This window comes from Stigmatopora nigra, chromosome 4, assembly GCF_051989575.1.
Source record: "Stigmatopora nigra isolate UIUO_SnigA chromosome 4, RoL_Snig_1.1, whole genome shotgun sequence".
NCBI lineage: Eukaryota > Metazoa > Chordata > Actinopteri > Syngnathiformes > Syngnathidae > Stigmatopora > Stigmatopora nigra.
This window is the reverse complement of record NC_135511.1, coordinates 5,217,990-5,238,915: the sequence shown is the minus strand read 5'-3', so window position 1 is coordinate 5,238,915 and position 20,926 is coordinate 5,217,990. Positions and strand designations below refer to the sequence as shown.

The window sequence follows — 20,926 nt, the reverse complement described above, 5'->3', positions numbered from 1 at the left end:
CTCCTCGATGGGAGTTTCTTCATCACCATTAAAAAGTGTAAAATTAGTTTTGAATCCTTTCTGATTAAAATTATATTTTAAAGTGAAAAATACACACATTTGAAAACTAGTAAGTGTATATCTGCCATGTTTGCTGGTTTCAACACTTATTAAAATTAATCGCTTGATTGTGCACGCTCACTCCGAACTCTCGCATTCTCTTCCCGAAATGTGTCCCAGGATGATTAAAACATGTCTGTTTCCTGTGACATTCCTTTGACATCATTTAATTGGTAGAAGAGATAAAAATAAATGAATGAAATAAATAAACCAGCAGGTAAGTGGCATAACATAGTTGAAGATGACTGCCTATTATTTCCCCCTTTTCTTTGTCTCAAAGATGTGAAATTCAACATAGGGATTTTTTCCCCATATCCGAAAATAATACTACATTTCCATATATTTTATGGTTGCATATTAATTTTAATGAATGGGGTTTTAAATGAGTATTCATGTACATCATTTTTATTCAAACGCTGCATTTTGGGTTATCTCAATGTCCGTACTGGATCTACTGACTTGCACAATAGTGAAGTACGATTTAAGTCAATCTAATCTTGTACGAGTATACTTTAATGCGATAATATTGCGGGAAGAGACAAGAGCGGCGTGTCCTCATAAAATAATGGCGTCACAGTTTTAGCGGTTCATTGTGTGCCCAGCAAAGAGGCTTTTACAGTGGAATGAAAGAAAGGCGGAGGGATATCGGCCAGCTTACAGAGGCCACACTCACCACATCTTGCCTTGTATCCTTGCCTGACGTGATGAGGATGTAGTTCCAAGCCAAGGGCAGCAACAAAGCCAATGGAATCATGTAGAGTTCAAAGTTCCAGACCAGGATGACAAAGAGCTGGAATGAAAAGGAAAAGACCAAAAAAAAAATGTTTGAACAAAGTGGCAAGGAACATTTATATTGTTGACTCTCTCTCTCGAGCCTTGACGTGCCGTCAGAGTCTTTTCCCTCCGTGCCAATCATTCTAGGGGTTGAGGTCATCGATGGTTTTTGACCCTCTGGTACGAAACCCCCAGAAACCCAGCATGTGACCTCGCACCGGCCACACCCTGAGTCCCTAACCTTGTCACTCCACGCCGCAATAGCCCAACTAAGACGTGTATTGCTAACACATCTGCTAAAAGCAGAACGCAGGTCCTTCCATTTTCATCATCAAACAAGCAAAGCGCTGTCAGAAAAATTAACCTTTGATCAAGCACAGCATTCTGCTCTGACACACTTTTAAACGTCTTGTGGGAAGAAGAAATTGCTAATGATGGAGGAGGACTATTTAACAATATTTAAGTTTAATTTGAATTGGATATTTTGTGAGAGTACCAAATAAAAATATAAATTAACCCTCATATATTAAACTGAATTGAATACCTTTATTGTCATTGACCATGTACAATTTCAAGTTTCACCATAAAATGCACACATAAATGAGTAGTCATAAAATAAAGTGAGGTAAAAAAAAGGTGAGTAGAGTGGTTAACAGCACGTGAAGTAGCTAAGGTGTTTTAGTGCAAGTATCAACATGCAAGATAAAAGTTTGCAGCGCTAGGACTAAAGTAAAAGTCTGAGAACATTCTTTATTAACATAAATCTGACATGGCCGCCATTGAGGGTGAGAAATATCCAATCATTTTTGACTGGGAGAGTGAATTTAAAGGAATCAGACGTCTCACATCGTCAATGGCACTAAAACATGAGCATGCACAGCTAGTGCACACAGTTTAAATGAATATGCCATTTCTTGCTGTCAAAGGCAGCAAATTAGTTAAAAAAAAAAAAAAAAAACTCCTGAGTAAATTTTGGGAGCTTTAACCAAAGTGTATTACTGTTTTTAATCATTTTGATGTTGCTTATGTTAAATTATTTCCTTAAAAAAAATACAATTAATTATGCACAATTTTGATAAATTACAAAAATAAATCATATACAATAATATATAACTAAATAAATTACCAAAAGTAGTATCATGCCCTGGAAACCACTGTAAAATTGAAAAAAAAAATGTATTTTGAACTACTAATTCAATTAAAATCTTAAAAGTCACAAGGTACTCCTTAAAACATTAAAAGCATATCATAAAATAACATTTTTAACACCATAATAAATATTTTTTTTTTATGACAACCTACAAAAACCTACTAATATACTGCATATTACAGAAGGTGACAATCCTCTTGAAAGTAAAGTTCCCCCATTGTTAGACTAATGAAAGCTTATTCTATCCTCATCCCAAAAGGAGAGCATGTGCATGTACTAATTCAGTTAGAATAGAAGGGCCGGCCAAAACACAGACGCATTCATCGCTCAACCGTCAGTGTATAATTTTCTTTGCGTCCACCCACACATAAACACATGCATCTCGCCATCTGAAAAAAAAATGTTTTGTCTTTTTCATCGCTAAAAAAGTTTGGGAACTCATAACTAAGACCTTAAACTGAATGAGAAATTAGGCAGAAACAAACTAAGCATGAATTAAAGATAAAGATAACATTTCCCAAAACTGGTCAGATGTATTTTTCTTATAAATAAATCATACTGCTAATGTCCAATAAACAAATACTCAATTCCAGCAGGAACAACTTTTCTGTCACGCGAAAGCAACGTTAAATTGCAACAGATTGACAAAAAATATAATAATAATTCCAAAAATATGTCATTCAAAACTACTGGACCACTTCCTTTCTTATTAAACTTATTTATGACAGCAATGCACACTCACACAAAGCCGAAAAACATTTGAATGTAAACCTCTTACAAATCAAAACAAGCAAAATGAGTAACGTTAATGAATTACATGTTCAATAAAGCACAGTGCAAATAAGGTGCCGGCACACAACTTTACTAAAATAAACAAAGAAGCTCTCGTGTTTTTGTTGTTGTTGTTTTTTTCCAAACCGTTCTGGTTGAAGTTATAAATAAACAATACAATTACAGGCATATTCGCACATTATTCATGTTATAATTATTCCATAATAAATAGTAACATGTCTAACAATACATGAGGAGAAATATATTTAGTATATAATTTTGTGATGTGATTTCTGCCTTGAAATCATAAAACCTACTGTCCTTGTTTTTGCCTCAATTTATTATAAAAAGAAGAAAATAAAGTTAGCTCTAGGCTGTTAACCTGTATTGGCCCTGTCATTTCTCTTCCATTTGGCTATTTAGCCGAGGGCCCCGTTGTGACAGACAAAAACAGCAGAAGTGGACGACGGTCCTGCCTCGTCTCAGCAACCCCAAACCGCCACCCTGCCCTCCGGGGCTGTTTAAAAGTGGCCCCGCGGTTCCTGGACCTTTCCAGCGAGACGGGTCCATCGCAGCCACCCCCCCGCCGCGCCCCACCCAACACTAGATTGCGTACTCTCCGCCTGAGGAAGGAACCTGCTGTGGATGTCAGTGACCACCAAGAAGTGCAGAGGGAAAAAAATGAAAACATCATGGAAATACGATGATTAAACTAAGATAGCAGTATAGCTTAGTATCTGAATGATTTTACTGAGATGATTATTATTGTTTTATTTGTGTTAACAATGCTTATCTTTCACCTATTAGTAACTCTTTCACTATTAGATAATAGATATCCAATTATGTGAGTATATGAGTTTATCATGATTGTCTGTTTATTCCCTGTCAATCTTCACAGACCAAATGGATTGGATGTCGATGGCTGACAATGAATCAATGCTGAAGGGAAATAATTTTGTGTACAAATCTACAGTGGGCACAAATATTTAAATAATTTAGTTGTTTTATCATTGGAGCACACAATGCAAAGATTTACTATTAGAATTGACTTATCACATATTAAGAGTTTTTCTGAAATTAAAACTGACTGTATACAATCACATTAACCCTTTATTAGCCTAGTCACTAACTATTATTCCAAATTATTAGTCATTCCAGTTCGAGTCAATCATGTAGGCAACAATATAAACATTTGCTATACATGTGTGGCCTCTGTGAACCAAAATGCTAGTGTTCATTTAGAATAGAATTATATTTTTTATGTTATTCAGTGTTTTGATATGCATATTGTTGAATAACTACAATTTAGAATTAATAAAATGCTAATAAAAACAAACTTAGTAACAAAACTCTGGTTATGCCCCCCACCGTAACACGAGTATTAAACTTATTGTTTGCCATTGACAACAATTGATGTCAAATCAATTTAAATGCTCTTGTTTTCTAGAGGGCCAATCTATTTAGGCTTATAAAAATAAAAAATATATCAGTATTGGGTCATTGTGAGGAAGCAGTCTAAATAATTAGAACAATGTGTCTTATTCGTCTAATGGTTTAATGAAAATGGACTCTAAGAACAGTGAATAATGATGAGATAAATGTTGACTAAAATACCAAAAGTCCAAAACCAATATCCTTTTTTTAACAATCCATGCAGTTGGATTGGGAAATTCTTTGATGCTTGGTTCAATGTTGAGAAATCCCCTGATCACTAAAGGATGTCAACAACACGGAAAAGTCCAAATGTTTTATTCAAGCAGTCAGTGCTCATGGAGAGCTGGAGCCTGCCTGCGTTATTTGTTTCAAAACACAGCCCGCGTCCTCGCGGCACTGTGGGAGGGTAATATTCAGTACTTTGGCTTACATTAACCACACACCAGGCAAACTTTTCCCCCTGTTCTGTCTCAGTGGAGTGAAACCCGAGTTTGGATTTCAGAGGTCGCCTTTATGTCTCTTACATCATTTTCCATGCTGGCACTAAGTGTTGCCAGATAGCAAGTAGAAGCACTGTTAAGTTTGATGAAACTAGAGATGGGGGGGGGGGGGTTGCAATGAAGTATGTGTGTGTGGAGGGGGGGCAGTGTTTTGGCCCAGTCAAGCATATTCAGCAGTACAAGACTGCCCCCTGCTGAACATCCTGAGAATACACAATTTTACAAGAAAGCCAGAGATGCTCTAAAATTGCATTGTCATTTCTTTTAAGGACCCTATTGAAAAAAATCAGATGAAACTTGTACATCTTAATTGCCACAAAGCTGCAAACACACTATTCCAATTTCCAAAAGTGCCCTGACATTTTTTTGTCATTCACAAGTCTTTATCGCCAGTGATTAAACTCTGACTTGGTATTCCGCCTCGTTCCCGTCGCCATATTTCAACTATCAAATGACGAGAGTAGTAAAATGTTCAAGTAAAGTGGTTCAAAGTTGTCCCTTGCTTTGGGCAAAGACGAACCCTCAGCTCTCAAAGTTTAAAAAGTTAAGACAGCTCCTTTGAATATTAGTCAAAGGAGTAATATTAAGAAACCTAGAGTGGTTTGGAGTGTACACATACACCAAAAGATGCTTTAGCACTTGTCTTTTGTGTGTGTGTGTGTGTGTGTGTGTGTGTGTGTGTGTGTGTGTGTGTGTGTGTGTGTGTGTGTGTGTGTGTGTGTGTGTGTGTGTGTGTGTGTGTGTGTGTGTGTGTGTGTGTGTGTGTGTGTGTGTGTGTGTGTGTGTGTGTGTGTGTGTGTGTGTGTGTGTGTGTGTGTGTGTGTGTGTGTGTGTGTGTGTGTGTGTGTGTGTGTGTGTGTGTGTGTGTGTGTGTGTGTGTGTGTGTGTGTGTGTGTGTTTAAAATTTGATTTCAGCAAGGTGTTTTTTTTTTTATCTAAATGCAAAGCAGGTGATAGGTGCACCAGTTTCCTCTAGAAGTAGCTCCCTTGTCTGGGCTCTCTTCCTGATAAGAGTCCTACTTTACCTGACATAAAAGCGCCTAGTATCATTTCCCCCGGCTACCTGCCCTCACCCTTCCCGAAGTCTCACAAAGCCACTTCTATTTGCTCCCAATTCGGAGCCCAATTGCAGATAAAGTTACAGCAAATTTGTTTAGAGGCAACCACAACCTTGTACGGCTGAGGAGAGCGTGCGTACACGATGTGGAGGTGGAGATGGAGTGATGGGAAGTCACGCCATGCAGGTGCAGGGAATGGCGTGCAGACGTATGCCGTCACGCAGGACAGGAGGTGACGGTGTTCCGTCAACGCCTTGGGAAAAGCTGGCACACTGGCGTTTTTCATGGGTGGGAGACATAACCGCAGGCGTGAGATAGAAACGCTGCATGTGAGACAAGGCTGATGACAGCTGTACACATGCCAACGGAAGCGGCAAATCTAGCAGGAGGAGAAACACTTCTTTTTCCCTTGGGATGACTGTGATGACCATCTTTTACCAAACTTGGACAATAAACTCTGGTTCGTTCCTTGACGTTTCAGAATTTGGTCTTTTACGTCTATCTATCACTTTTTAACACTGCTTATCCTTGACAGGGTTGTGGGGCGCTGGAGTCCATGCCATCTGACTTTGGACGAATGGCGGACTGCACCCTAAACTGGTCGCCAGTCAGTTGTAGGATAGACAATCCAGATGCTCAACCACACTCTACTATACCAAGTGTCTTCTTCTTCCCAAAACATTATATTAAATATATATTGAATAATAGACATCAAATCCATTTTAACTAAGTTGATTAACATTGATGGTACTAGATGCTGAGGTACTATTGGAAAAACATTACTGTCTTTTTAAAATATCACAAAAGACAAATAAAAATAAATAGAAATCTAAGAAATCTTTTTTTTTTTTTTTAATTGTGTTGTTTGGCGACCCAGCGTCTTTCTTGGGTTAGCGCCTCCGCCTCACAGCTCAAGGGTCCTGGGTTCAAATCCAGGTCGGTCCACCTATGTGAAATTTCCTTGTTCTCCCTGGCCCTGCATGGGTTTTCTCCAGGTACTACGGTTTCCTGCCACATTCCAAAAACATGCATGGTGGGCTAATTGGACACCCCAAATTGCCCCTAGTTATGGGTATGAGTGTGCATGGTTGTCCGTCTCCTTGTGCCCTGCGATCGGCTGGCCACCGATATAGGGTGTCCCCCGCCTCTGGCCTGAAGTCAGCTAGGATATGCTCCAGCACCCTGCATGACCCATTCGATGATAAAGCAGTTCAGAAAATGAATGCATGAATTTATGTTGACAATTAGGATCATTTCAAAGCTGATACTATTAAACACTGCCCTTTTGGTGGCGGGGAGCAAGTGTGACAACCAACTCATGGGACAACCAACCCTGTACTCCCCTTATAAGAAAGATGTGTACAAATGTGCACACGTGTAACTACATTTTAATCCCAGTGTTTTGTTCAAATATGTTTTTTTTCGATAATAAACTAATTTCAAATTTACACTTGCTCTCCTGCTGTTTTCCTTTGTGCTTGGTAGCTCGCTTTTTCCGACAAGTTTCCTACGTGAAGTATAGCACACACTTAAACATTTAGGGGCTGCCACAACGCCACCTCTGCCATTTTCAAAAGTTAAGTGCAACATCTGTCCATCGAGACACAAACACACACACTCACACACACACACACACACACACACACACACACGTGCCGGTAATCACACACACGCACACCTTCACAAACGCACCACCTTGGCCAGATGGCCCCCCATAAAAAGCCACTTAAAGAGATGAGCGAAGTGATTAAGAGGCCTCTGGAAGTGAGGGAGGAATGAGAGAGTGATGAAGATATGAATGAGGGGAGGAGGTACCTGTGTAAAGGAGAGGTCCTAAACACTTGGATGCTTTTAGCTAAGTGTGCACTCCTACGCCAACACACTCATAAGAGTGGGAGGGGAATAGCAAAAATGATGTTTGAATTTCAGCCTTTCTACAATCTATAAAACACGTTGTCCTTGGCCTACGTGCCTGTTTTATTGCTTTGAAATACTCAATATAATGTGCACAATCCAAATATACTGCCGGCTATAATTGAATATGTTGTCTTCCGAATGAATGCCTTAAGACCAGACCTCGTTTTCTCATTCATTGCTATTAACTGTGATAAATATTGAATCCATTTTAACTGGGAGATTTGGGAGTCAATGTTCACAATTTGAGCCCATGGAAAATCTCCATTAGTGAAGCAGCAAAAAAATCTCAATTTGGGTGTATTATTCAGATAAAAAAATCATCAGGAATAGACCTGGGAAAATGCCCTGAAATAGGTCAAGAAATCACCATAAAATTAACATCAGCCACAAAATCAACAAGTAATCCAAAATTTACAAAAAAAAAATCATTCGGAAGAGACCTAGAATTTGCTTAAAATCAACAAGTAGTGACCCAAAAATGTCTGAAATCAATAGCAAACAAGATGGAAGTTACCACATAATTCACAAGATACACAAAGTTGACTGGCATGAATCTAAACTAAGCAGAAAGTGACCCAGAAAGGGCCCAAATCAACAATTAGTGACTTCAAATCAAAAAGAAATCATTCGGGAGAGACCTGGAATCTGCCTAAAATCAACAACAGTAACCCAAAAATGTCCAAAATTAATAGCAAACAAGATGGAAGTTACCACATAATCCACAAGATGTCCAAAGTTGACTGGCGTGAATCTAAAGTAAGCAGAAAGTGACTCAGAAAAGGCCCAAAATAAACTATTAGTGACCTCAAATCTACAGTAAATTACCCCCAAGTGACCACCATGAAATACTTGGGCATTCATCATTGACCACCATGAATGCATTTCCACACATTTTCCCAAACATTGCATTTTCCAGTGCTAATTTTTACTTGTTTAATTTTCTATCAGATAGATTCCAAGTAAGTTTTACGTACCACAAACGCACAAATGCTCCTCTGTGGTGATTCCCATTCAAAGCAGCTGTTGATGTAACAGCCTGTGTTGATTAGGAACGTGATGCAGCGCCTCACTCTGTTGAAGTTGCGCAACAGCAGCTGGAAAGTAGGGAAGGTACAATTTGAAATTGCAATAATGTGGCATAAACAAGGAGATAAAGGAGTATTCCTCCATAGCTGTTGATTAAAGAATGATATGTAAAGAAAAACAATATTTAATATTTTGGCTTCCATTTTTATTGCAGAATGTTCAGATTTTTAACTAAAAAGTATCGATAACCCAACACCAAGCATAAAGATAATATATTTCATTTTAATTTGTGATTTTGTTTACATGTTAATTGGGGATATTTGCTGAATTTTTGGTAGAAAAGGAGCGGCAAGTATTCTTAAAGTAAAAATTATGAGAAACTTTTACTAAAGACAAGTTAAACTAATAATAATAAGCACTACTAGTTGATATTTTTAAATGGAGTAGTTCAACCATAATAATCAGAATCAGTATTTATACCCGCCAGCTAAACTGCTACCAGGCGCTTTTATTTTTAAGGAATGATTTAATATGAATAATAAATATTATCATTAAACAAATAAAATGAAAGTGTGTTCCATGAAGGTCGAAATATGCAACATAGAAACATTTATATTAATCTATGAAATTAATATGTACCCTCCATTGTTATATTTGACAACCAGTTTAAAACCACATTTGGCCTTAAATATATGGTTTCCATTTGATATGTGGATGAATATATAACTGTCACAAAGAAAACGTGTAACCTTGCAGTTGTTAAGGGATTATTTCATAAATACTTAAATAGCCTTGATTTATTGTACAAGTCATAAAGTAAAAGGTCTTCAAATACTTTTCTTCTGACTAACCAGCAAGTAACAGTAGGTACATGCTGGCACTCAACAACCCTCCCGGCCTCAAGGGGCGAGCCTACCAAAGCAACCACTGACATCATCATTGTGAGACCCTGACAAGGGTCATCTCCACGTGTCAGAGGTGAGATTGAGATTCTGACACTCAAGAGGGGCGGGGGGGAGTAAGACAGTACAATAGAGACGACATAAAAACGGACAGAGTTGAAAGCAGGGTGGTATGGGAGATGTTTTCGCGCAAAGCACCGTGTTGGCGAGGGATGTGTGCGGCAGGGCATGGCGCGACATTGACTACTAAGCCCAAACGGTCACTCGTATGACATGTGTGACGTGGGCCGGCCCCAGCCATTCAGCCTTTTGTGCTGCTGCCACACTGAGCGGCGTGACAATGAAGTGCAAAGCAGCAGTAGCAAAAAAAAAAAAAAGGGCCATCTAGAAGGACGGCCAATCTACTTATGCACCCCGCAGTTGACAGGTTGACATTTCTATTCAGCGGGCCGGGGTGGGTGCGAGTCGGCTGACAGATGAGAGAAGGGAGAAAGGAGAGAAGAAACAAAAATCAAACGCTGTTTTCCCTCTTCAATCACCTTGTTTTATCTCGCCCGCACAGTTGTTGGCTTTGACGAGACCACGCTGGCCCGGCTCGCTGGTAACGGCCTACCACAGCGAAGCACGCATGGGGTGCGATGTTGGCTAAAGGGTTCGTAGACTTTTCACACTTTTATTTTAGAATTCATTCTACCCGACTGATGGCATTTTCTCTTAAAATAATCTTACATTTCAGTCATTTTTATGAACTCTAAATTTGTTTTGGAACTTTTAAGCCAATGTTATTTCAGATCATTTTATATAGTATTAATGTCTCGTATGATCAATAACAATAACTAGGTTTATTTGCATAAAATAAGCAAATATGTATATGAAATACAGCCAAGTGACATGTATGCAAATAGTGTGTTGACATGTAGTATATAATATAGTCATTCTACTATTAAAAAAATATATAGGAAAAAAATGTATAATGAAACACTGTCGGTAAACTACATTTTCTTCTTCAAAGCCATAGATGTCAAATTTCCTACCACCTTTTGCAACATGTGATTTCTGGAGTATTACAAATGATTTAATTGTGGTAATTAGGAAAACAAGAATATATGTTAAACCTCGGGAAAACGACTAAAGTATGAAGTGTTACTCCAGTTTCCATATTTTTTTATAAATAAGATAGTGTAAGGATGAAAATTCACTTTGTAAAACTAAAATAATTGAATATTTCTAATAGATCCAGATGAATGTGCTTATGATGAGTATGGTTGGAAAAGAATTAAGACCCACCCTTTAGTAATTTACCTGTTTGGATACTCTGGGTTCCTCTTCCATGTACTTCTGCTCAATTGGAATCAGTGTCCTGAGACCAGCTTTCACCTGGAGGAAAACAATGTGGTGAAATATATACTTTGTTATGAATATTTTCTAGTTTTTTTTGTTGTCACAATACAACACGCGCGCGCTCTGTGAGAGGTTGGAGCGAATGGGTGGGTGGTATTAAGATGGCAGCTACGGGACACACACACACAGGGACGGAATGGGCGAACAAAGAGTGCTGAGGGGGGAGCCTTCCATAATTAGAGCAAAAAAATAAGGATGAGTGAGGATGGGAAAATGGAAAGAATTAAGACATCGGCAGTGAGAGAAAGGTTGGGGATAAACATTTTTGCTTCAATACGTTAGGGAATCTAAAGAAGCGAAAAAAAAAAGAACTTACAGCATTAAAAATGACGTCTATTTCGAGAAAGATGACCCCTTTTGTTGGCCCTGTCAGCTCCTTGCTTTTCAAGACGTAGGCTTTGCGTTCTCCATTTTGGATCTGCGAGCGGGGAGAGGGACATGACAGGCGTCTGTCTGGCAATACCCGACAGAATGGGCTCCTCGGGCCACCTTTGAACCCCCGGCTGCCTGTGCTGACAGGGAACCCAAAACAACTGTGGCAACTCTGACAAGTACCTGTTCATTACCCATAGCAGCTCGCCTCTGTCAAACAGAAATTAACTATCCTGGGGAATCACACTTTATATATGCGACACCAGCTTCAATCACCGCAAGAGCGTATATAAATATACTTTGTGAAATGTGTGTCATTTCAGCTTTTGATCAGTGTCATTTTCATAACATTTCTCATTCACGCCGTTATGTTCTACTCAACTGTCAATCGCTTTTCTGACAACCTCAAACTTGTCAATGTGTGAGCAAAAATAACCTATGCTTCTTATATAGGAATTTCAACTGAGTGTTTTTATAACCTCAGCTAGTAGGCAAAACCTACAAAAACAAAGGTTATGTATTTGGTTTGGTATGTTTGTTTGTTTGTTTGTTTGTTTGTTTGTTTTTCTCTATGTTTAGGTTGCTGATAAATAAAGAACAAATAAAGGATTTAATATCAATTTTACAGTTTTTTTTCTTATATTAAATTAAAGTGGTGATTAAATTTGGGAGTCAGTAGGTCAAAGGTCACCGAGGTTTGTATGTTGTTGTTGAAGATAAACTCGACAACGATAAAAGTTGCAAAATATGTTTGAAACACGAAATGAAAGATCTTATTAAATTTTGTGGTAGTGAGTTGTTGGATTTAATTGTGTATTTCCTAAATAACCGTGACTCAAAGGTCAAATAGGTTTGTATATTTTTTGTCAGTATGTTTGTGTTTAAAATAACTCAAAAATGAATAAAATGATTATAAAAATACTCATGAGGTCAAATGTCTTGTTGTAACGAGTTTCTTACTTAAAGAGAGTGCTTTCACTTGCAAATATCCATTCTTTGAATTTGGTTGCTTAGGTAGAAGTCTGCTCTTTTAAAGTACTCCTCTTGTTTTTAATGTTTCTAAGGGATAAATAAACAATAGTTGGACTCACACTTAGTAAAGGAATGGCCACTTTCCCCAGGAAGTCTGCACTTCTGTCTCTGTCTTCGTCGTAAACAGTGACCTCGAGCACTGAGTGAATGTCCTTCACATTACTGGATGGCAAAAAAAAAAAAAAGTTTAAACGCATTGTCCATCTTTGAACTATATTTGCCAAAGTAGAGGTGTGTCAGACTCATCAAAGTCAGCTATAAAGATGGGCAGTCCTTTGTAGTACATAAAAACGAGGATTTGTGGGGGCTTGTAGAATAATTAAATTAACATGTCCCAATACTGGGAATTACCTGACTTTGAACTCAAATTGTATCACATGTTTAAGAAGTATTGTAAAGTTTGTTCTAATTATCAACTACAAATTTGATACAATATCAGTATTTTCTTTCATTATTAACCCCTCATATTTTTCTTCAAGAAATATGTTAATTTTCTCAGAAGAAATGGATTTAAGTCAAGGGTGTCAGACTCGGGTTGGTTCGTGGGCACAGAACATAGAAAAAAATGGTTAAAAATTACAATTATTGATTTAAAAGGGGGAAAATCAGGAAATGTAATATACATTTAAACTTTTCATTTGAATTTGATCCTAAAACAGAAAGTCAGCACTCATGATTTACTTTCCCGGGCCACACAAAATGATGCGGCAGGCCAGATTTGGCCCCCGGGCCGCCACTTTGACACATGTGATTTAAGGTATATCACTATCAATGCCAGGTAATGAGTTACCTGGCATTGATAGAATAGATTGCTATTTTAATGTTTTGCCAGTATATAATAGTACTCACAAAGTAAAGACCTTGTTCCACTCTGGGTTGAGGTTTTTGTAAACAGTATGAGTTTGCAGCCGGTCATTACTCAGCTCCACTATACAAAAAGGGTCACTCTTACCTAGACAGGAAAAGAAAAGAAAAATACATGAATGGCCTTCAAAAAATAATGAAACGAAACAACACGGAGAAGTAGACTTTCTCTGCTTGAGATTTCAAGGAGAGGTTTTGTCAAATCTCTGAAATAAAGCATGAATTGATGCATTCTTTAAGTTGTACTTTCCATGGACAGATGTTAAAATAATAAAAAAATGTTCCTACTGAGTCAGTATAATAAAAGGCGCTTTGAAAATCAACTGTTATTCTGGCAATAATAAGAGTTATTCCGTTTTAATTCCATTAATTAGTACACATATAATAAAGATATGATAATTATACATTTTTAAAATTCAATATATTATAATATTGTCATTGGTAAGTAGAGAAATGACGCAAAAGTTATATATATTTATATCCATAGTTATACAATGTACACTTGTTGGGATTTATTAGCTAAATAGAAACATGGCAAATTACATGACTTAAATTATTTTTCTCATGCTGCCATATATTCATTAGCTTTTAATTCTATATCTTTTAAAGAAAGGGTAAGTTCTGTGTTTTACTAAGGGTAGTTGTATCAGTGAGTACCTCATTTTTGAATAATTGTGTGGAAAGCAGGTTTGTTTTAGAAAATGAGGCAAAAAGGCTTGGGCCAGAATATTTAAAATATGTCACACGAGTCATGGGGAACTATTGAGAGGACTGAAATAATTTTATTACGTTCGTAAGACTCACGAAAGTTGGAATTGAGTTCAATCCCCTTTTGGCATTTGTGTGAGCGAGCATGTGTGCTTGGATTTGCGCGCTTGTGAGCATCATCGATCTGTGTGATTTTCTTCAAATGTTGTGACAAGGGCAGGACATTTAGTGGGTGTGCAAAGCAAATGTCACAGTGATCAATGCGCTGCCGAAGGTGTTGCCTCTCATATCAGTTGTTGAGACGCTTATTGATGTGGCTTGTTTGAAGTGGCTATCGACAGACGTGTCTCTAACAATAGAAAACAAGATGCAGTCAAATAGACAAAGCATTAAGGAGTATATCATCCTCCAGACAATGCTGTCTTTGATTAAAGGCTCCCCTAGTGAGGTAATGCGGCTTAAAATATTGACTTTTTTTGTAATATCGAACTGTATTTTTGTACATATTTTGTATGGATTGGACGCCCGTTGCCATCAATTGTACAAAAAAATCACTGCAATCAACGTATGTCATTTTTTTTCCTCTGGATGTCTGAATTTATAAAGAATCATCCTGTCACTTCCACATCATGGACAGTTATGCCACAAATTCAAGTTTGATTAAATCAAAATTGCAATCAATATAAATTAAGGGACAGAACATTATACCGCTGTAGTACCTCTCTATTTTGGTCTAATTGCCATTTTTTAATGACTTGGCAGGTTCTGGTGATCTAGACTTGCCACCAGTGTTGAACTTTTGCTCTGTTGGTCGTTACCACCAAGGTAGCTGTCTCAAACATTACACGCTTCTATTTGAGCCAATGTCCAGTTAAAGCTCCTCCCACATAGGGTCACGTCTCCATGGCGCCTCCAGAGGAGAGAAAACTCATTTCGTGGTCCCCAAAGGAAGCTGTGGCGGATGAATACGGCACGGATGAGAAAGCGGTTTAATTGCCTCGCAGAAAATTTAAAGTTGAGAGTTTGAGTTGTCCATCAGAATTAATTATGGTTAATTTATAATTCATTACGCTTGTCCTTGCAAGAGTCGCAGGGGTGCTGGAGCCTATCCCAGTTAACAATGTCCAGTAGGTGGGGTACAGCCGGAATTGGTTGCTGAAATAGACCCCGGCTACAACTCTTACGAGGTACGGAGGATGAAAGGATGAATTCATTTTATTGTGGCTTTTTTTCCATTGTACTTCTATGCCCTCATAGCACGTCATGGCAGTTTTTGGGGGTGTTTAATCTAATTTAAAAGGAGGTCAGTTTTTACCTCGAAGCAGAAAGCAGAATAAATACTACAGTGCACACATAACAAATTATAGTCTACGATGGAGGGGTCTGACAGCACCTTCAATCTTAAAACACAGTTTGATCACAATTTTGATTTGGCAAATATTTAAAAATAACATTTATTGAAGAATACAGTGGTAAATCAACATACCAGCACCTCAACATACAAGCACCCTGACATACGAGCATTTGGAGATACGAGTAAAATTTCGAGCAAATAAGTATCTCTAGAAACGAGAAAAATTTTGAGATACGAGAAAGCCAGGTGGCCAAGACATGTGAGGATGTTTATCATTGTAGCATCTTTTTTGCCTCATCTCTTTCGTGTATAACAGATATCTACGAGCACTGGGCAGAGCGTTGCATTTTTTTCTGTGTTTTTTTCCATCACTCAGCGCGGATGCCAGAGCGATCACTAATACGAGGAGTATAGTATATTACTTCTCGTTGGCTGCTCATAGGAACATCATGGGCACTGGGTCTCTCCCCCGCAACTCCTCGTGTAACATGTCTGGTCGCAACTACCTATTTGTGATGTCTCTGCGAGCACTGGGTGAAGCGCAGCATTATTTTCAGTTACGCATTCATTTTCATTGATCATCTCGATCATTGCCACCCCTCTCAGTTCAAATAGACTGGACACCCATCCCTGCCAATGGCAGTAACAATCAAAGCACATCTCTATTATGGGACTATGCTCGAAAGCTATTGGGAAAAAAAAAACTTACGTATACAGTAAATGAAAAAGAAACTCCATTGAAGTCCTTGAAGTAGGTAATGAAGTAAATGCCATCCTTGCTCCTCTAGTTGAATGTGAAATTGCTTATAATGTATCACTATTGAAATGACTCACATTAAAGCATCTACTCAAGGAGCAGGACAAGGAGAGTTGTTGGCTTTTGAGACTGTTTTCAATTCTCTTTCTCGTTGAGCACTACAAAAGCACTTCAATTAGACCAAGAAAGATGGTTGGAGTGTGATGTAGAAAAGAAAAGAAAAAAGAGGAGACGGACAGGCAGCATGAAAGGGAACAAGAGAGGAGAGAGCTAACTACTTTTCTCTCACTGACCTCCCTTCTCACACTCTGGCTGTTTGTCTACCTGCCTTTCCCTGTGCTCAACTAATAAAATAGGGTGTTCGTGTGTTGAGGGCTCTAATGTGGCTGTTGCATCTGCCCATCACACACAAAGTTATTTGAAACTTTTTTCCCGACATTGTCAAGCCAAAAAACAAAATATTCTGGGTTCTGTTTTCCATTTGATTTAAGAATGGGAAACAAAAAGGTGTATAATTCCCCATACCATTGAAATTTACTATTTGCATATTAATTTTAGATGCAGAGCTTCAGAGAGACAGTTTTGATGTTAACAATGTCTGTAAGGATTCATTTGCCCAACGGTAAGTAAACTAAGTTTGGATTGGACGTCTGGCAACGTCGGCGACAGCCTAAATTTTTTGTGGATCAGGGGACAGCCCACCATCTGAAGAAAATTAAAACTACAATACTAAGACAGTTTGTTAAGTTTGACATATTCGATTTAGGACGAAACAATGGTATTTGCCGTGTTAAATGAAAGTTGTGCATAAACACAACACAATTCAAAAGTTTTTTTAAAAAAATACTTGGACAAAACTATGCCATGATGACCTCAAAATGCAACATGCATTTAAGATGGTTCTTTTGTTTGAGTAAAATGGGGCGAGAGGGACATTAGGCAGTGCAAAAAACAGGTAAATAACTTTGATACAGGGCTATTTTTTCTATGCCGAATGAATAATGAGCTGCGAAACAAGGTCAGCGAGTAAATTTCGGCTGCAAGTGAACTACAAGAGCCATTAGTAGATGTACTCTGTCTGCCCTGGTCTCAATAAACCAAATCTAGCAGTTCCACTTTGTATTGGCTAACACAGACTCTTGCTGCTTCCAATTGAGAAACACACACATGCTTTATATAGTCTCAACTAGATAATGCAGTGAAAAACTAGGCCTGTCCACTGCATACCTAATTAAAAGTAAGAATTAATGGGGAATGGCAGATTAGGCGGGAGCAAGTGGAGAAAGAAAACAAAGGCAAGGAAAGGGGGGAGATTTGTTCGTTGAAATGAACATTTTTTTCTTTCTTATTCAAATTAGCAGCCAGCATCTTCTACCCTAAATACACAGTGATGAATTTAGCGCCCAGTATCAAGTCTATTTGAACTCCCCCAAACTGTCTCTTAAACCAACATTACATTTTATCTCGGGCTAGGTTTATGGTATTGTACAATTTGCCACACACAGTCCACATAGAAAAATAGAATTAAATCCTGAAGTGAATGACTTTCATGTCAAAAATGTCCAATGAAAATGAAGCTATACCACGGAAATCCACATATCAAAACTAAAAACATGCAGGTGTGAGTGGGTATTTGCTTGTTTTTAAACCAGTTTTTGAATGAAGAGAAAAGAATGCTTGACAGTATTTTTTTTAATATCCAATCAGCCTGTAGTGCCCCTCAAAATGGATTTTTTTCAGTTTTTTCTTTTGCCCATTAATCAAATGGTATCTCAAATGTAAAATGAAAATGTTATAACTGGTGGCCCGGCTGCTTGAGTGATTATTGTGTCTGCCTCACAGCTCTGGGGTCCTGGGTTCAAATCCAGGTTGGTCCCCCGGGTGGAGTTTTCATGTTCTCTCTGGCCCTACATGGGTTTTCTATGGGTACTCCCTGCACATCCTAAAGACATGCATGGTAGGCCGCATTATAAGGCGCACCCTCAATGAATGACATTTTTTCCATATATAAGGCGCACTGTATTATAAGGCGCACTGTATTTTAAGGCGCACTGTATTATAAGGCGCACTGTATTATAAGGCGCACTGTATTATAAGGTACACTGTATTATAAGGTGCACTGTATTATATATCTATTTTGGAGAAATTTTAAGACTTTTAAGTGCGCCTTATAGTCGTGAAAATACGGTAATTGCTATTGACTTCCAGGTATGAAGCACTCACTTCTGTCACCTCTAGAGCCAGCCATTGTTGATGTTTTGGATTTTTTTGTATAAAATCTTGCAGTGGGGGAGGAGCTATATGATGGAAGAGGTTGTAAACTAAGATGGCATCTGTATATTTAACAGTATTGTTTCAGTTCAAGCATTTGTGTTTTTTTAATATCCGACAGTGGTGGTTTTTCATTTTTGGATTTCCATTTTTTCCATATATAAGGCGCACTGGATTATAAGGCGCACTGTCTATTTTGGAGAAAATTTAAGACTTTTAAGTGTGCCTTATAGTCGTGAAAATATGGTATACACATTTATAGACCTTTACCATGATTATACCAAACATTGTAGATAGCAAAGAAAAAATGCATAAAGTTGAATTTAAAGCATTAATCTGTCAGATGAGCACATTAATCGTTTTATAGTTAAAATGCGGTAATATGTCCAAACAAAATCAGCAAGCTGCAGGCATTTTTTCAATAATTTTGAAGCAAATTCTAGATTAAAGGCCCCCAAGTATTTTCACACCAAAAAAAACAGCATTGCCCCAAGTTGAAATGCATTGAACGTCTGACGCCGTCAATGGCTCTGAAACAACATTTATCGCCCTATCTTACCATTGACATCTGCTGCCATCAGTCCTTCAGCACGAATGACTTTTACCTGCACCACACCAACATCTTTCAGGTTATGCAATGACCTCCACATGCTCTGAAACAGCAGAAGAACATAGGTGAAATGTCAAAGAGGCTGGTAAATTAGCATTTAAGAGAAAGATGGGTCAATAACCTGACATTTCATTAAGGGAGGAAAAGGGTAGAAAATGTCCTTTAGCAGCCCTTATTTTAAAATATATCGCTGGCATTTATAGCCACCTCCACCAAGACGACAAATGAGTAGCCGCAGTATGTGTGCTTGTTGATATACTTTAGTTCTATACTATTGAAATTGAAGTAGATTACCATCGGTGGATTATTATAATTGAGAAGATTCCCAAAAATATGATGAAGAAAACGTTAATCAATGAGTCAGTTCACTCCCTCTGTTGGATTTTGACAATTCTGATTTGATAGTAAACATTTTGTTAGTGACATGAACTTGACAATTTACCTGACTGGATTACAGATAAAAGGAAATGTGTTGATGTACTTATTAAAGTATCTGAAACTATTGTTCCAGAATATTTACAGTTCCATTCTAAAGCCCATGAGGTTTACCATCTGCTTTGCTGCCGTCATAGTTTAAATGTGCCAAACATGCCTTTTGGCATTATGGGCAAAAAGTTCAATGTTGCTTTCATTACAGCAAAACATTTAGTTTCAATCCGATGAATTTAATAAACTCTGGCTTTCCAGCATACGGTAACCTCTTCACGTTGAGTTAAACGAGTGCTTCTCAATTATTTTCAGTTGTATTTTTTAAGTCTTGAGCTACCACGTATCCCTTTGCGCCCATTTAGTGGGGCCGCCATATTATTTGAAAAGCACAGGGTTAATCAGATATGCTTTAATTGTGTAAAATGTGTGATGACTCCCATTTAACATGAGTTTGATACGAACTGGGTCATTCTAATCACAGGCTTTTTGTGCCCACTGTACATTCGGGGTGCAACTAAGACCCGAAAGAAGCAAATGGGTTGCACGTTCATCAGAGAAAATTGGAAGGAGAACAGCTTGATGTATAGAGGCAAGTTTCAAAAATGTCATATAAATATACAGGTCTGCGTGATACCGCAATGGTCTCAACTCACTGTTTATTGACTGTACATAAAACAAAAGGAATTAGGTGTTTGTTCCAATCCATTTTTATCCAAAAGTAAAGGCCCTATCAGGCACATGCACACACACAGACAACGTTTTTGTTCTTGCCCAAACACTCAGGTACATTGAGGCCAAATTGAGGAGCATGTCGGCGAATCTTAAAAGCAAGAGTGGAAATGCACTTCACTTCAATTTATTTCTCTCTCTCTCTCTCTCTGGCAATAGCCCTGTCCATCCCCACAGGAGTAATTATAATTTAAATCTCAGAGTCAGGCCAGGCTACAGACTTAATTCATTATTACCAACTCTGTCAGACTCTGCCTGTTTCAGGCGATATCATTGTCCAAAAGCTCTGTAAGGGAGATGAGAGGCGAGAGTGTGTGAGAGCGAGGGGGCACAGACAGAAAGAGAGAGAAAGAGAGGGAGAGAAAAAGAGAGAAAGAATATAGAGGATGGGGAACTCTTTGTTCCAAGGCATGATTTCTATAACGATACAAACACTTGTGAGAATACTTAAGAAGAGAAAAACATCAACTTGAAAGGGGCAAACTAAAAGGCCAAGACTGGCTTAAAATATCTAGCACAAAGTATAAATGTTGTTTGGTTAAATATGTCAATTTTGTCTTTTCGAAGCCCTTGAGGAACTTTTTGATGATTGAGAACAAGGGTCGGGTTGGTTCGCGGTCCACTTTAACGTCAACTTGATTTCATGTGGGCCGGACCATTTTAGATATAATATTTAGATTTTTTCTTTTAAAAGGATTTAAAGAACAGGATTAAAAGCCATTAATATTCAGTTCTTTTCTAGATCTAAAACAATGTTTATTATATATA

General features: G+C 38.1%; 1 protein-coding gene across 1 annotated transcript in view; it reads right to left on the bottom strand.

The window, feature by feature from the left end:
* LOC144195156 (multiple C2 and transmembrane domain-containing protein 1-like) overlaps nt 1-19,570 on the bottom strand; it is a 55,735-nt gene extending 36,165 nt beyond the window's left edge. Inside the window, exons 1-12 of the mRNA XM_077714580.1 lie at nt 19,550-19,570; nt 18,950-19,043; nt 16,413-16,514; nt 15,869-16,048; nt 14,906-14,960; nt 14,764-14,837; nt 13,286-13,424; nt 12,496-12,598; nt 11,349-11,450; nt 10,934-11,008; nt 8,678-8,797; nt 773-889 (exon numbers count right to left, since the gene is read on the bottom strand). Coding sequence (XP_077570706.1) covers nt 773-889; nt 8,678-8,797; nt 10,934-11,008; nt 11,349-11,450; nt 12,496-12,598; nt 13,286-13,424; nt 14,764-14,837; nt 14,906-14,960; nt 15,869-16,048; nt 16,413-16,514; nt 18,950-19,043; nt 19,550-19,570 — 1,182 coding nt within the window. The remainder of the gene's footprint in view (nt 1-772; nt 890-8,677; nt 8,798-10,933; nt 11,009-11,348; nt 11,451-12,495; nt 12,599-13,285; nt 13,425-14,763; nt 14,838-14,905; nt 14,961-15,868; nt 16,049-16,412; nt 16,515-18,949; nt 19,044-19,549) is intronic.
* Nucleotides 19,571-20,926: the final 1,356 nt, after the last annotated feature.